This window comes from Scyliorhinus canicula, chromosome 1 (genome assembly GCF_902713615.1).
Source record: "Scyliorhinus canicula chromosome 1, sScyCan1.1, whole genome shotgun sequence".
Lineage (NCBI taxonomy): Eukaryota > Metazoa > Chordata > Chondrichthyes > Carcharhiniformes > Scyliorhinidae > Scyliorhinus > Scyliorhinus canicula.
The window spans coordinates 22,691,606-22,707,530 of record NC_052146.1 but is presented as its reverse complement, the minus strand read 5'-3'; the positions used below and the strand labels follow the sequence as shown (position 1 = coordinate 22,707,530).

Sequence of the window (15,925 nt, the reverse complement as noted above, 5' to 3'; positions counted from 1 at the left end):
AAACAGCAACACGGTGCCCATGCCCACAATGTGCCAAAGGCACCGCTATGAAGCAGAGGGTGGGATTCTCCAGACCCCCAGCCGAGTGTTTCTCGACAGCGCGCCATTCCTTGGTGGTGAGATTCTCTCTTCTCGCTTGTCAATGGGATCTCCCATTAAAGCCATCCCAAGTCACCTGGAAACTCACAGGGGGTGCGCTGCCAGTGGGAAAAGAGAATTCCAACAGCCAGAGAGTTCCGGTCCGAGTCTCCCACTTGCAGCATCGGGTGACGGGCAGGCGCACTCCAATGGTCAAGTCACACAATAGTCAAAACCAGGGGCTGGTTTAGCTCACTGGGCTAAATCGCTGGCTTTTAAAGCAGACCAAGCAGGCCAGCAGCACGGTTCGATTCCCGTACCAGCCTCCCCGGACAGGCGCCGGAATGTGGCGACTAGGGGCTTTTCACAGTAACTTCATTGAAGCCTACTCGTGACAATAAGCGATTTTCATTTCATTTCATTTCAAATCTTCCTTTTGGTGTCATCAATAGTCAATTTCATATAGAATAATATCTCACAGCAATCCCTGAAAGTGAGGTCATTTAATTTCTCTCCATTTCAGCAGGAGACCCCATGGATGGAAAAAAGTTATTAGAAAAAGTTAGTTACTCACTGTAACAAGCACTGGAGAAGCAAACCACCAGCACAGTTTGAAAAAGAGGTTTGGAGGAACCCCCAGCATTTCCTTATAGGTGGCAGATAATCTACGGACACCTGTAATAGGATCAAACACAGGACACAATAAATCTGTTCTGTTAACAGATCTTGTCTTCTAAACAGTCTCTTGTATTAAAACAGGATGTGTGCAGTCAGATCAAATTTGACACGAGCCTAAACATTAAGACCAGTCAATCAGTCATTGATTGTTCCCCTGTTTCAGCAGTCGAATGATTGGTTGGTGGAATTCTGGTACCAGACATAATTTGTCCCTGAGCATATTCTCATCAAGTGATCTTGCAAAGTTCTACTCATTTGACACCATGAATAGTGAGAATGAATTGTGAGCAGTCATACTCCTCATTTCAAAATCTCACAAAGGAGCCGGTTATGCCTAAAGTTTCTCCACTCCCTCAAAACACAAATTCTGGAACTAATATGGGGGTAATTCAGAGTGAAGTGGTAACAGGAACATAGACCTTTCTCCGTTAACTGTGATTTCAATGTATGAAGTGTTAAGAGACACCACAACAAATAAAAATCAGTTCTGGAGAAGGAGTTGAGAGAAGTGTTCGAAGAGGTGACTGAATCATGCCTAACAAACAGGTTTTGAATGTGGGAAGTGTATGATATAAAGTGATTAATGCACTCCAGCTTTGGCCTTAATGGATGAAGACCAATGTTCTCTCTAAGCTGTGCTAATGCATAATTACCCAGCAATCGGGAACTTACTTGCCAATGCAACTAACCGGCAGTGCACAGCAAACAGACGTTAGCAGAAACATTGCTGAACACTCGGCCGTTGATGTGGATGGAGAGAAAAGGCCAACAGTCAGAAAAATTAGGGTGTGAGTTGGGAAAATTAGGCCATTTGTGGATTTGTGGACAATTGCATTTTGAAATAAATGAGTTTGTTACAGGGTGACTAACCACGTACAGACTATGTTGCAACAACAAAATTTGGATGTGACCAAATATTATGAGATCCCTTATTTATCTTTCCATTTACAAGGTACTGAACCTGCATAACAGATTTCACTTTGCATCAATGACATTGCACTGAGTGAATAGTTCCTTACAGGTTGGGCACATTATGCAAATATCATGGTTTGAATTCAGCATGTGACTGCATTTGTGGAATAGCCCATGGAAAATAGGAGGAACGGGATAAAAGAAAGAAAGACCAAAGACTTGTAGTTATATGGCACTTTTCATGACCACTGGACGTCTCAAAGCGCTTTTCAGACAATGAAGTACTTTTTCACTGTAGTCCAAGTTGTATATTTGGAATTTTTGGGAAGAATCCCTGGTTTCAAGTTAATAAGAAAGCTAATTTATAATTGATCTGCAGTCTTTGCACCGTATCTGCAGAGGAAAGAAACAACAGGGCAAAGAAATGAACATGGTTGGGGTAGAGGATAAGAACTGGACAAAATAATGGAAGGGGAATTGCACAACAGGAAGAAAATGGTAGAGCATAATAGCAGTCAGATAAATATTGGAGAGGCAAAATGAAAATTGTACCATAAAACCAACAAATGGCCACAACTTCGAAGAAAGCCAGGAACATGAGAGAGACGACAGCTGTGTAATGATCCATCAGTTGGAACAAATAAATTCCGCCCTTTTAAAAAAAAAAGTTGCAAGTTACTCAAATACATCTAGCTTTACAGTGTAGACATTGTATTTTTAAAGAATCCTGAAGATCTAAATGATACAATATAGTATAGTAACAGAAGAAAATTCTGGAAATGCACAACTGGTTCCTCAAACTCTGAAGAGATCTGCTAGGTATTTCCAGCGTCTTCAGTTTCAATTTCCAGTATTTACAGTTTCTAGTTTTTAGTCTGTACTGTAAGATGGCAGTAAAGCTTGATCACCATGCATCAATCAACCTAATCCTAACGTCCCATTTGGAATTTACAGTGAATGCCGACAATGCAACTCCCGGAGGCTCAGCACAACCCATTATGGCAATGTGCTGTACAGAGTAGGATTCTCTCAGGTCTAATTCTGGGTCGGTGCTGAACTAGCTGATCTTAGAAAATTCTGCCTTTCTTATAACCAGCATGTAGCGATAGGAGAGGCCACAGCATCCAATAAATAAAAGGGGACCAAGGTACAGTTGATGGGCTATGCCAGTGTTTAACAAGTTATCGATCTCTCTAGTTACAATCATGGACTACACTATTTCATTAAACTAGAATATTATATGTTTATGCCTGAATATTGGATAAAGATCATGTGCAATAGTCAATCCAGATGTGATTTCTGTACATGTCTCCTTGAAAGGTTGTACAGGAAGAATGGTGGGTACCTGGGTGATGTTGGGAATTCCAAGCATAAAAGCAACAAAACAGACGACAAGAACCACCATCTCTTTGCGTTTGAGGAATTGAAGCAAGTTCTTCCCCCAGGCATCCATCAGACTGGTTACCATTACGTCAACCATGGCAAACTACAAGGAGGAAAAAGGAGGATAAAATAACAAAATCACATATGCAGGATCAGCCTGGCTACCATCAGAAACACATGCTGCAAAGCCATTTACTGCAAGAGGACCCTATTTAACAAATCTGTAGAGTCATAGAATTGTGGAAATTTACAGCACAGGAGGCCATTTGACCCATTACGTCCGTGTCAGTTGAAAATATTAATTTATCCTACTCCCACTTTCCAGCCTTGATCCATCTTCTAAAGAATAGAGCACCTTCATATCCATTCTATTCAGGACCCTCAATTTTATATGACTCAATTAAATCTCCCTTCAACCTGCTCCATTTCAAAGAAAGCAATCCCAGCCTATCCAATCTTTCTTTATAGCTAAAATTCTGTAATCCTGATAACATCCTTATGAATCTCCTCTGTACCCTTCTTAGACTGCAATCGCATCCTTCCTGGAATGTGGTGATCAGAACTGTACTCAATATTCCAGCTGTCCAGGGGGCAGCAGGGTGGCGCAGTGGGTTAGCCCCCCTGTCTCACGGCACCGAGGTCCCAGGTTTGATCCCGGCTCTGGGCCACAGTCCGTGTGGAGTTTGCACATTCTCCCCGTGTTTGCATGGGTTTCACCCCCACAACCCAAAGAAGTGCAGGTGAGGTGGATTGGCCACGCTAAATTGCCCCTTATTTGGAAAAAATGAATTGGATACTCTAAATTTAAAAAAAAATAAGGAAAACAATATTCCAGCTGTCACCTAACTAGTGGTTTATATTTTCCAGCATAACCTCCCGAACTTTATATTCTATGCCTCAGCCTTCTTGTTGAACTCCACTGGATACCCATCCGGCCCCGGGGCTTTACCCGACTGCATGGCCTTCAGGCCCATTACTTCTTTAGCTCTAATCGGGGCCCCCAGCCCCTCTACCATCCCCCTGCCCACCTTTGGGAAGGTCAGCCCATCAAGAAGCGCCTCATCCCCTTCGGCCCCGTGGGGGGTTCCGAGGTATACAGCTTACTGTAAAAGTCCCTGAATACCCTGTTCAGTCCTGCCGGGTCTCCCACCCGGTTCCCTGCCCCGTCCACTACCGTCCCTATCTCCCAGGCCGCCTCCCTCTTCCTAAGTTGCTGTGCAAGCTTTCTGCTGGCTTTCTCCCCATACTCATACACCGCACCTCTGGCCTTTCCGAGTTGCTCTACGGCCATCCCAGTGGATAGCGCTCCCAGCTCCGCCTGCAGTCTCCGTCGTTCCCTAAGTAGCTCTGCCCTAGGGGAGTCCGCATATTCCCTATCCGTCCGTGTCATCCCCTGCACAAATCTGTCCATTCCTGCCCTATCCGTTCTGTCCCTATGGGCTCGGATTGAGATCATTTCTCCTCTCACCACCGCCTTCAGCGCCTCCCAGAGCACCGCTGCGGAGACTTCCCCTGTATCGTTGACCTGCAGGTAGTCCTGCATGCATTTCCCCACTCTCTCACACACCCTCTCCTCTGCCAACAATCCCACCTCTAACCTCCATTGTGGGCGCTGGTAACTTTCCTTGCAGACCAGCAGGTCGACCCAATGTGGAGCATGGTCCAAAATAGTGATCGCCGAGTATTCTGTATCGCTCACCTCCCTCCAAAAGGTCCCTACTCATAATAAAAAAGTCAATACGAGAATAAACCTTGTGAACATGTGAATAGAATTAGAACTCCTTCCCCCGTCGGATTCTCCAGAGGTCCACCCCTCCCCCCATTTGTTCCATGAACCCTCTCAGTTCTCTTGCCATTACCGGGACCCTGTCCGTTCTGGAGCATGACCGGTCCAGGTCGGAGTCGAGGACTGTATTAAAGTCCCCACCCATAATCAACTTGTGCGAATCCAAGTCGGGGATTTTCCCCAGCAGCCTTTTGATGAAATCTACATCATCCCAGTTTGCAGCGTAAACATTCACTAGGACCACCTTCACCCCCTCAAGCTTGCCCCGGACCATGAGAAATCTACCCCCCCATCCGCAACTGTGCTTTCCGCCTCAAACTTAACCCGTTTGTTGATCATGATCGCGACCCCTCTGGTCTTAGCGCAAGCCCCGAATGGAAGACCTGGCTAACCCAGCCCTTCCATAATCTAATCTGGTCCGCCACTTTCAAATGTGTCTCCTGCAGCAACATTACATCCGCCTTCAGAGCCCGTAAGTGCGCGAACACACGTGTCCTCTTGACCGGCCCGTTTAATCCTCTTAACATTCCAGGTGATCAGCCTGGCTGGAGGGCACCCTGCCCCCCCCCCCCCCCCCCCCCCCCCAACGCCATCCCCCTTCTTGTGCCCACCCCCTGCCCATGTGCCGCGCCTCCCCTGGTCAGCTCCCACCCCCGACCCCTTCCCTGTTACCTGGTTCAGTTCCCTCCCTCGTCAGCAGATCATCTTCCCCCCACTTCCCGCAGCAACAACCCCTTGTAACATAACCCCTGCCATATACTGGCTCTATACACACCCCCCACCTCGCTCCCGTTGACTAGCTCAAAGCAGCTAGCCTGGTGGCTCTCAACTCCGGCGCCACCATGTCTCACACCTATTGTCTCCCCGCTCCACTCCCCCCCCCCCCGCCCACCAACACCACCTCCCCAGAACAGCCCTGTTCGAGCAATCACTCTGGGACTGGAGACAGAGAGAAAACAAACAAAGAACAAAGCAACATTCCCAGAAGAAAAAAAGCAAAGAGAACCCGAACAGCCCACCAGCACCCAACAACTTAAACTTTAACTATCACTTTGGCTTTAACTTTAAAACTTTCAAACAGGCAAACACAAACACAAACACAAGAACACCCCCAGTTTTAAGTAAAAGAGCATGCCGAACGACATCGCTGACACGAAGGGCAATCTGTGAACAACTCAGACATCCCTTAGTACACTCTAACTTGAGTCCATGGATCCTCAGTTCGGCACCAGTCCATGCCCCTTAGCGAAGTCCATCGCTTCCTCCGGGTTGTCAAAATAATGTTGCTGTTCCCGGTATGTGACCCAAAGCCGCGCTGGGAAAAGTAGCCTGAACTTGACCTTTTTAAACAGAATCTCTTTAATTTGTCTGTAGGCTGCCCTCCTTCTGGCCACCTCCTAGCTCAGATCCTGGTAGATGCGCAGGACACTGTTGTTCCATGAGCAGCTCCTCTTGCTCTTGGCCAACTGTAGAACCCGCTCCTTGTCCATGAACCTATGGAACCTGACAACCATCCCCCCCCCCCCCCCCCCCCCCCCTCCTCGTGGCTGCCTCGCCTGCACTCTGTGTGCCCTGTCCAGCTCCAACGGACGCGAGAAGAAATCATCCCCCACCAGCTTCTGCAGCATGTCTGCCACATATGCCGTGGCATCCACTCCCTCGGCCCCCTCCGGGAGCCCAATGATTCTCAGATTCTGCCGGCGAGACCTGTTTTCCAGGTCCTCCAACATGTCCATCAGCCTTGCTTGCTGCTCCTTCAACTTACTAATTTCCACGTCTGCTACCGTTTGGAAATCCGCCTGCTCTTCCACTGTCTTCTCCAGTGCCTGGACCTTCTTATCCTGAGCATCCAGCCTCTGGTCAAGTCGCTCCACCGCTTTCTGGAGCGGTTCCAAATTATCCCGCTTCAGTGATGCGAAGCTCTCTTTCATGACCTGCAGCATGTTGTCCAGTGCTGTTGGACCGTCCTTTCCGTGGTCTGTTCAACGGCCATCTTTCCTCCCACTTGAGCTTCCACACCACCTTTGTTCAGCCCCATCTTCGCCTGTTTTCGCTCCCTTCTGCTCCTTAAGTCCATACAACTCTGTATGGATTCAGATCTAGAGTGCTATTGTTTTTCACTCCAGCGCTCAAAAGTTCAAAAAAGTCAGGGAAAAAGGTCTTAAAGTCAGACCGGAGTGAGAGCCACCAAATGTGCGACTTACTCCCTCATAGCTGCCACCGGAAGTCCTATGTCTCCGCCTTCTTGACCACCGTATCTACCCAGTCCAACTATCTTCAGGGGTCTATGGACCTGCACTCCAAGGTTCCTCTGTTTCTTGGTTTCCAACCATTTATTGTGTAATTCTTAGATTTGTTTTCCCTCTCTAAATGCATTACTCCATAATTCGTAAAATCATAGCATTTACGGTGCAGAAGGACGCCATTTGGCCCATCAAGTCTGTATTGGCCCTTGGAAAGAGCATTCTACTTAAGCCCACACCGCTACACTATCCCTGTAACCCAGTAACCCCACCAAATTTTTGTTTCTGGACACGACGGGCAATTTTTAATATGGTCAATCCACCTAACCTGCACATCTTTGGTCTGTGGGAGGAAACCGGAGCACCGGGAGGAAACCCACATAGACACGGGGAGAATGTGCAGATTCCGCACAGACAGTGACCCAAGCCAGGAATCCAACCTGAGACCCTGGAGTTGTGAAGTAAAGGTGCTAACCTGCCGTCCTCTTCTCTGGATTCAATTCCATTGCCACTTTTCTGCCCACGTGACCAATCCATTGATACTGTCCAGGCCATTAAAGGCCCCTGGGTGGTTGGGCTCTGGGCAGGGTGGTACCCTGGCACCAGGGTGGTACACTGCAACTGGGCACCTTGACACTGCAGGCAGTGGCAAGGTACCTGGGCACCAGGCTGGTCCAGGAGTGGGTGAGGGGGACACGAGGACCCCCTAGGAGGTTAAGTTGAGGGTGTCTGGAGTCCACGGTGGGGAGTCCGAGGGGGGTCAAGAGATCACGGTGGCTTGTCAGTTCAAGAAGTAAGGTAAGTGCAGCCTCGGTGGGGCGTTCCTTGTCGAGGCAAAAGAAAAAGAGTCCGCTGCGTTTGGCAGCGCCAGGAAACACCCTGCTATCCGCACCCAAAACAAGACTCTACTTTTGCGCATTAAATTGCACCCTTGCTGTGCAAATATTTCAGTGCTCTTGGCTGCCTATCTGTTTGCTAGCTTACCCTTCACTAGGTGCCAGGTTTAAACTACAATTGGAAAAGATTGCCTGAGCGTTGTGGGCAACATCCTTTAGAACAGTGGCAAGCATCGTACTTTGACACTGATTGCAAAATCTGGGTCATTATGGGCTTGCTTCTGTAATTCAAGCTGCAGACAATAACATGAATTGCAGACATCCAATTTAACTCTGAATGTTGTTACGCTTCCTACCCTCCCAGGAGGTAGGAAGTAGAAAAAAAAAAAACAGGGGCTGGTTTAGCTCACTGGGCTAAATCGCTGGCTTTTAAAGCAGACCAAGCAGGCCAGCAGCACGGTTCGATTCCCGTACCAGCCTCCCCGGACAGGCGCCGGAATGTGGCGACTAGGGGCTTTTCACAGTAACTTCATTGAAGCCTACTCGTGACAATAAGCGATTTTCATTTCATTTTTTCATTTCCTTACACTGGACTGTACAGTTGTGAGCCATTCTGTCAACTTTCTGATCACATTTTGCTGGGCCCGCTGCTGGTGAGGGCCCTGAATGAGGCCAGGGAGGGGGGGGGCTCTTCCCCCGACAATGTCCAGGGCAATTATCTCTTTGCTCCTGAAGCGGGACAAGGACCCTCTTCAGTGTGGGTCTTATAGGCCGATCTCGCTCCTTAATGTAGATGTCAAGTTGTTGGCAAAGGTGCTGTCCAGGAGGGTGGAGGATGTGGTCCCGACGGTGATTTATGAGGACCAAACAGGGTTTGTAAAGGGGAGACAATTGAATGCCAACGTGCGGAGGCTCCTGAATGTTATGATGATGGCGCCGGTGGCTGGGGAGTCAGAAATAGTGGCGTGCATGGATGCGGAGAAAGCTTTTGATAGGGTGGAGTGGAGTTACCTGTGGGAGGTGTTGCGGAGGTTTGGGTTTGGTGAGGGGTTCATTAGCTGGGTGAGGTTGCTGTACGGCTCCCATGTGGCGAGTGTGGTGACGAATGGGAGGAGGTCGGCTTTCCAGAGGGATGAGGCAGGGCTGTACAGCCTTGTCTCCCCTGCTCTTCGTGTTAGCAATTGAGCCCCGGCCATGGCGCTGAGGGACTTGAAGGGTTGGAGGGGGATTGTGCGGGGGGGGGGGGGGGGGGGGGGAGAGAGCACCGGTTGTCGCTGTATGCAGATGATCTGCATGATCTGCTGCTGTATGTCGCGGACCCGGCTGAGGGGATGCCAGAGGTGCTGAGGATACTTGAGGACTTTTCGGGATATAAGCTAAATGTGGGGAAAAGCGAGCTGTTTGTCCTGCACACGGAGGGTCAGGAGAGGGAGATAGGGGAACTCCCGTTGAGGAGGGCTGAGGGGAGCTTTAGGTATCTTGGGGTCCATGTGGCTAGGACCGGGGGGGCTATGCATAGGCTTAACTTTTCGAGGCTGGTGGGGCAGATGGAGGAGGAGCTCAGGAGGTGGGATGCGCTGCCGCTCTCGTTGGCGGGCAGGGTCCAGTCGGTTAAAATGACGGTGCTCCCGAGGTTTTTGTTTCTTTTCCAGTGCCTCCCCATGTTGATCCCGAAGGCTTTTTTTTAGAAGGGTGAATAAGTCGATTCTGGGGTTTGTGTGGCGCAGAAGGCCCCGAGAGTAAGGAGGGTATTTTTGGAGCGAAGAAGGGAGGTAGGGGGCCTCGCGCTGCCCAACCTGTGTGGATATTATTGGGCGGCGAACGTGGCGATGATTCGCAGGTGGGTGACGGAAGGGGAGGGTGACGCATGGAAGAGACTGGAGGTAGCGTCCTGTGTGGGTACGAGTCTGGAGGCCTTGGTGACGGCCCCACTTCCACTCCCCCCGGCAAAGTACTCCACGAGTCCGGTGGTGGTGGCGTCTCTCAAAATCTGGGGACAGTGGAGGCGGCATAGGGGGGAAGTGAAGGCCTCAGTTTGGGCCCCGATACGGGGCAATCACTGTTTTGCGCCAGGGAAAACGGGTGGGGGATTTGGGAGTTGGCACAGGGCAGGCATCAGACAGTTTGGGGACCTCTTCGTGGATGGGAAGTTTGCGACTCTGGAGGAGCTGGTGGGGAAGTGGAACCTTCCCCCTGGGACCGCTTTTAGGTATATGCAGGTCAGGGACTTTGTTAAGAGGCAGGTGGAGGAGTTTCCGTGGCTGCCGCCAAGGGGGGTGCAGGACAGGGTGCTTTCGGGACGTGGGTCGGGGGAGGGAAGATCTCGGCTATTTACCAACTGATGCAAGAGGAGGAGGAGGCCTCAGTAGATGAGCTCAAAGCAAAATGGGAGGAAGAGCTAGGGGAAGAGATTGAGGATGGGACGTGGTTGGACGCCCTGGAAAGGGTGAATTCTTCCTCCTCTTGCTCACGGCTCAGCCTAATTCAGCTGAAGGTGCTGCACAGGGCTCACATGACGTGAGCAAGGATGAGCCGTTTTTTCGGAGAGGACGACAGGTGTGGGAGGTGTTCGGGTGGCCCGGCAAACCACACCCATATGTTTTGGGCTTGTCTGGCTCTGGAGGGGTTTTGGAAGGGGGTGGCGGGGACTTTGTCGGAAGTGGTTGGGTCTAGGGTCAGGCCGGACTGGGGGCTCGCGATCTTTGGGGTAGCTTCGGAGCCGGGAGTGCAGGAGGCGAGAGAGGCCGGCATTCAGGCCTTTGCGTCTCTAGTAGCCCGGCGCAGGATTCTGTTACAGTGGAGGGATACGCGGCCCCCGAGTTCGGAGACCTGGGTCAACGACATGGCCGGGTTCATTAAGTTGGAGAGGATGAAAGTTGCCCTGAGGGGGTCGGTACGGGGGTTCTTTTGGCGGTGGCAGCCCTTTCTCGATTTCCTTGCGAAGGGGTAGAGAGTGGTCGGTCTCTGCAGCAACCGGAGGCGGGGGGGGGGGGGGGGGGGGGGGGGGGGGGGGTGTTTGGTGATGGTTGGGGGGGGGGTGTTTTTGCGGCGGTGGGTTTGTTATGTTATTTTCTTCTTTTTTGTATTGCTATTTGTTATTATTTATTTTGGGGGGGGGGGAAGAGTTCTTTTCTTGTTTTGGTGTGGAAACACGCCTTGTTTGTTTTAAATTGTGGGGAGAAAATGTGTTATTGTTATTAAAAAACTTGAATAAAAATTATTTTTAAAAAAACTTTCTGATCACATTTGCCGTCTTACCTGGCTATCCACACCCAAGCAGAGAAGCATGAAAAAGAACAGTGAGGCCCACATTGGTGCAATGGGCATGGTGACAAATGCTTCTGGATAAACAACAAACACCAGTCCTGGGCCTGAGTAAGGGAATAAGATATGAAAATAATTAGTTAGAAGTTTGACCAACAGACATTAGCCTTCAATACGTGACTACTAACTATTCTGCTAGTCCCCATTCTAGTCTCAAAGTGGCTTGGTTGAAGGACAGCAACTCTGATGCTTGCCCTAGAGTCCATTGGGTAAAGAAGGATAGCAACTCCATGTCTTCCTCAGAGCGAGTTGTTCAGGCAGAAATGGTCAATTCCATTCCCCAGGTTGAACATACAGATGGTAACTACACTGCCAACCTCTTGGACTGTGTCCAAGTATAAAACTAAGTCCAGAAGTTATGAAATATTTCAACAAAATCAAAGGCTTATTTATTCATTCAAGAATTTTTCAAGAAATAGTATAAATCACTGTTAACTACTGCTCTATAAAACAGATGTTACCATAAATCATGTCTAATTGGAGAGTATGACATGGGAACAATTGCAATTTCAATGTCTTACTCAGGAGTTTCATGGTGTGAGTTTCATGGTGTCTTAAGGGAGTACCATAATACCCCTGGATACATTAAAAGGAAACCTACCATCAGTGGCAATGTCCTCAACAGGCAAGTTGTGCTGGTGGCCCATGTACCCAATGGCAGAGAAAACCACAAATCCTGCAAAAATACTTGTTGCTGAATTTGTCACTGCAACAATAAGAGTATCTCTATGAAGAGGGAAAAAAAATAAAGATGTGTAAAAAAAAAAAATTGCAAGGCATAGAAAGAAACAAAACATCAATCAAAAAGATATTCAGCTTCAAAGTAGGTGTGTTACATTCTTTTATACGTGCATGGCGGGCAATTTAAGTCAGAGGTCACCTACATACAGTTACAAATGAGGCAAGTGTTTTGGGCCTCCCATTAGGACACTGCATCAGGGAGAAAAAGTGCAGTATAAATTAACACTCCATTGTCAGTGTCAGGGAAAAGATGCATTTTGATTCAAAATGCTCCCTTTACCCTCCCTCTCCTAAAGCCAAGGTAGAAATTTATCCTGTCTGTTTCAAAGAAAAGGTTGGTTTTAATCAGAGCCAAAGGATCTTGAGTTATTACTAAATATTTTACTCTCAGAAAGCAAGAGACCGTTGTTCTTGCACCACTAATCCCATTTACTGATCATGGATTGGCACTGGAGCACTAGTCATAGATTCATCCCCAATTCCTGGACCATTGCAGGCTGCAAACTAAACATAGAAAGCAATTTCAAACAGTGAATCCAAAATAACTTAAATTAACTAGAAACCTTCAGAACTTTAGGACATCCCAAAAGCATCTTACAATCAATTAAATACATTTGGAATGTTGTCACTGTTGTAATGTTGGGGCAGGCATGGCTGCAAGATGTATTCAAAGACAAGTTACTGGGAAGCAGAATCCCAAGAGTACGAGATTTTCTTTTTGGTGGGGGGGGGGGGGGGGGGGGGGGGCTTGAATTCAGCTGTATAAAGTTTTGGTTAGACTGTATCTAGAATACTGCTTTAAAAAAAATAAATTTAGAGTACCCAATTAATTTTCTCCAATTAAGGGGCAATGCAGCGTGGCCAACGCACCTACCCTGCACATCTTTGGGTTGTGGGGGCGAAACCCATGCAAACAAGGGGAGAACGTGCAAACTCCACATGGGCAGTGACCCAGAGCCGGGATCGAACCTGGGACCTCAGCGCCATGAGGCAGCAATGCTAACCACTGTACCACGTGCTGCCTTCTGGAGTACTGCTTTGACTATGAGAGCTGCGCCTTAAGAATATACTGACTTTGATGGGGTTGCAGCACAATCACTTGAACAGCACCAGTGTTTAATGGGTTAAACTGCGGACAGAATGGGTAGACCAAGCCCATATCCCCCTGCGGAGAGGAGACTAAGGGTGATATAATGGAAGTGCTTATGATTGCAGGATTTGATAAAATAGATAGAAGCTATTTATTCTGGTGCAGGAATCCAGAACAATGGAGCATAATCTTAAAACTGGAGCTGGGCCATTTAGGGGTGAGATCAGGAAGCACTTCTTCACACAAGGGGTAGTGTTATTTAATTTTGTTTTGAAAATTCTTTTTTTTTAAAGATAATTTTTATTCAAATTTTCAACAAACTTTTAACCAACAAAACAAGAGAAAAACAGTAACCCCCCCCAATACAAAAGCAATAAATTAACAAAAATAATGAACATGAAACCATGGAACCAAACACCCATCCCCCATAGCGAACGAGTAACCCCCCCCCCCCGGTTGCTGCTGAAGTTGACCACCCCCTAATGCTCCGCCAGGAAGTCTAGAAACGGCTGCCACCGCCGGAAGAACCCTTGCACCGACCCCCTTAGGGCAAACTTGACTCTCTCCAGTTTGATGAACCCAGCCATGTCGTTAATCCAGGATTCCACACTCGGGGGCTTCGCATCATTCCACTGTAAAAAAATCCTGCGCCGGGCTACCAGGGACGCAAAGGCTAGAATACCGGCCTCTTTCGCCTCCTGCATTCCCGGCTCCGATGCTACCCCGGAAATTGCGAGCCCCCAGCCTGGCTCCACCTTGGAGCCGACCACCCTTGACAAGGTCCCCGCAACACCCCTCCAAAAGCCCTCCAATGCAGGACACGCCCAAAACAAGTGGGTGTGGTTTGCTGGACTCCCCGAACACCTGACACACCTGTCCTCTCCCCCAAAGAACTGGCTCAGCTTTGTCCCAGTCATATGCGCCCTATGCAGCACCTTTAGTTGGATTAAACTAAGCCTCGCACAAGAGGAGGAGGAGGAATTCACCCTCCGCAAAGCATCTGCCCACGTCCCCTCATCAATCTCCTCTCCCAGCTCCTCCTCCCACTTCTCCTTCAGCTCTTCCACCAAGGTCTCCTCCCCCTCCTGCATCACTTGGTAGTTTGCCGAGATCCTCCCCTCGCCAACCCACGTCCCCGAGAGCACCCTGTCCTGAAACCGCCTTGGCGGCAACAGTGGAAACTCCGCCACCTCCTGAACCCCCCTTGGCGGCAACAGTGGAAACTCCGTGTTTTGAAAATTCTTTCCATCAAAAATCTGAAATTTGTTTTAACACTTGCTCATTCTCTCGAGCTCAACCAGTTCCTTAAATCCCAGTCGTCGTTGTTTTTTATTCTTTCTTTCATGGAATGACAGTGTGCTTTGTGCCTTGACAGTGGCAAGGTCAGCTTTTGTGGTTTATCCCTAATTGCCCCTGTGTGAACCCCACATAAACATGAAGATTAGAGATTGACACCTCTCCACATTTTGTACATTTGACTCATTCAGTATAATTACTGGCAGATAACTTTGTTAAATTAATAAAACAAGAATTTAAAAATAGATGCAAAAAGGCAGTTACGCTTTGAAGGCAGCTTGTACATAATTTAAATACCCAGCAAGTCTGAGTGGCAATATCCAAAGTGATAAATAAGAGATCGCCTCAATGTTAGAAATAAAAACAGATAAAAAATAAATAAAGTCTGGTGGAGCTCTCAACACACTGGTGGAGCCCCCCTCCATCTATAAAAATAAAATAGAAATTAAACTCTTACTTCAGTACATTGTTATTAAATCTGTTGTAACTGGCCATAGACATCATGGTGCCAAACCCGATTCCAATGGAGTTAAAAATCTGTGCAGCAGCATTCACCCATACCTAAGGCAAGAATGCACACATTTAAATGAACACATACAATACAATGCATTTGATTTGAAATCAGTTGAGTCAGCAGAACCTGTGCATCTGTCACAAATCACTGGAAAAACATTTGCAAATGCTGGAAATCTAATAATATAATAATAATAATGATCTGAAATCCAAACAGAAAATCCTGTAAATACTCTGCTACAATTGTACATGAATTGACCACACTGAAAATAATGCATATAGTTATTTAAGAAGGGATGTACTTGTATTGGGAGGCAGTTCAGGGGAGGTTGACTAAGTTGATTCCAAGGGATTGTCCTTGACCAAAGATTTAGCAGGTTGGGTCTATATTCATTGGAGTTTAGATGAATGAGGTGATCCTACTGAAACTTCTCAGATTCTGAGAGGGCTTGACACGGTAAATGCTGAGATAATGCTTGCCCTCGTGGGAGAATCTACAATTGGGGCATTGTTTTAAATGAAGTGATCTTCCATTTCAAACAGAAACTGAAGAATTTCTTCTCTCAGAACATTGTTAATCTTTGGAATTCTCGACCCAAGAGAGTAGTGGAACAGGGTAATTGAATAGATCCAAGGCTGCGTTGGACAGATTTTTGAACTACAAAGGAGTGGGAAGCAGACAGGGAAGTGGAGTTGAAGCAACTATCAAATTAGTCATGGTCTTACTGAATTGGTGGGCAAGCTTGAGTGGCAGAATAGCCTACTTCTGCTCCTATTTCTGATATTCTTTTCTTTTACATATGTTTTTATTAGAGTTTTTCCATTTCTACAAACAACGCAACAAACCCTCAAAACTGTGCCAGTACAGTATAAATGGGTCTGCATACATGAATACAGAAAAAGACAGGGAACGGCAACAGATAGTTCAACTTAATCATTAAACTTGGTGCCTCCTATTATACAATTAAATAAAAGAATGGATAAGCTGGAGGATTTGGGAAAGAGGATAAGGCCATGTGTATTGAGTTCAAGGTGGTGTTACATA

General features: G+C 47.7%; 1 protein-coding gene across 5 annotated transcripts in view; it reads right to left on the bottom strand.

Annotated features, from left to right (window-relative positions):
- The window catches only part of LOC119978852 (sodium- and chloride-dependent GABA transporter 1-like), a 224,618-nt gene that overhangs the window by 27,132 nt on the left and 181,561 nt on the right, over positions 1-15,925 (bottom strand). For all 5 annotated transcript variants that reach the window (XM_038820860.1, XM_038820786.1, XM_038821000.1 and 2 more), the window contains 6 exons: positions 14,825-14,928; positions 11,842-11,966; positions 11,175-11,287; positions 3,014-3,154; positions 2,221-2,320; positions 653-753 (listed from right to left, as the gene is read on the bottom strand). In XM_038820860.1, coding sequence (XP_038676788.1) covers positions 653-753; positions 2,221-2,320; positions 3,014-3,154; positions 11,175-11,287; positions 11,842-11,966; positions 14,825-14,928 — 684 coding nt within the window. The remainder of the gene's footprint in view (positions 1-652; positions 754-2,220; positions 2,321-3,013; positions 3,155-11,174; positions 11,288-11,841; positions 11,967-14,824; positions 14,929-15,925) is intronic.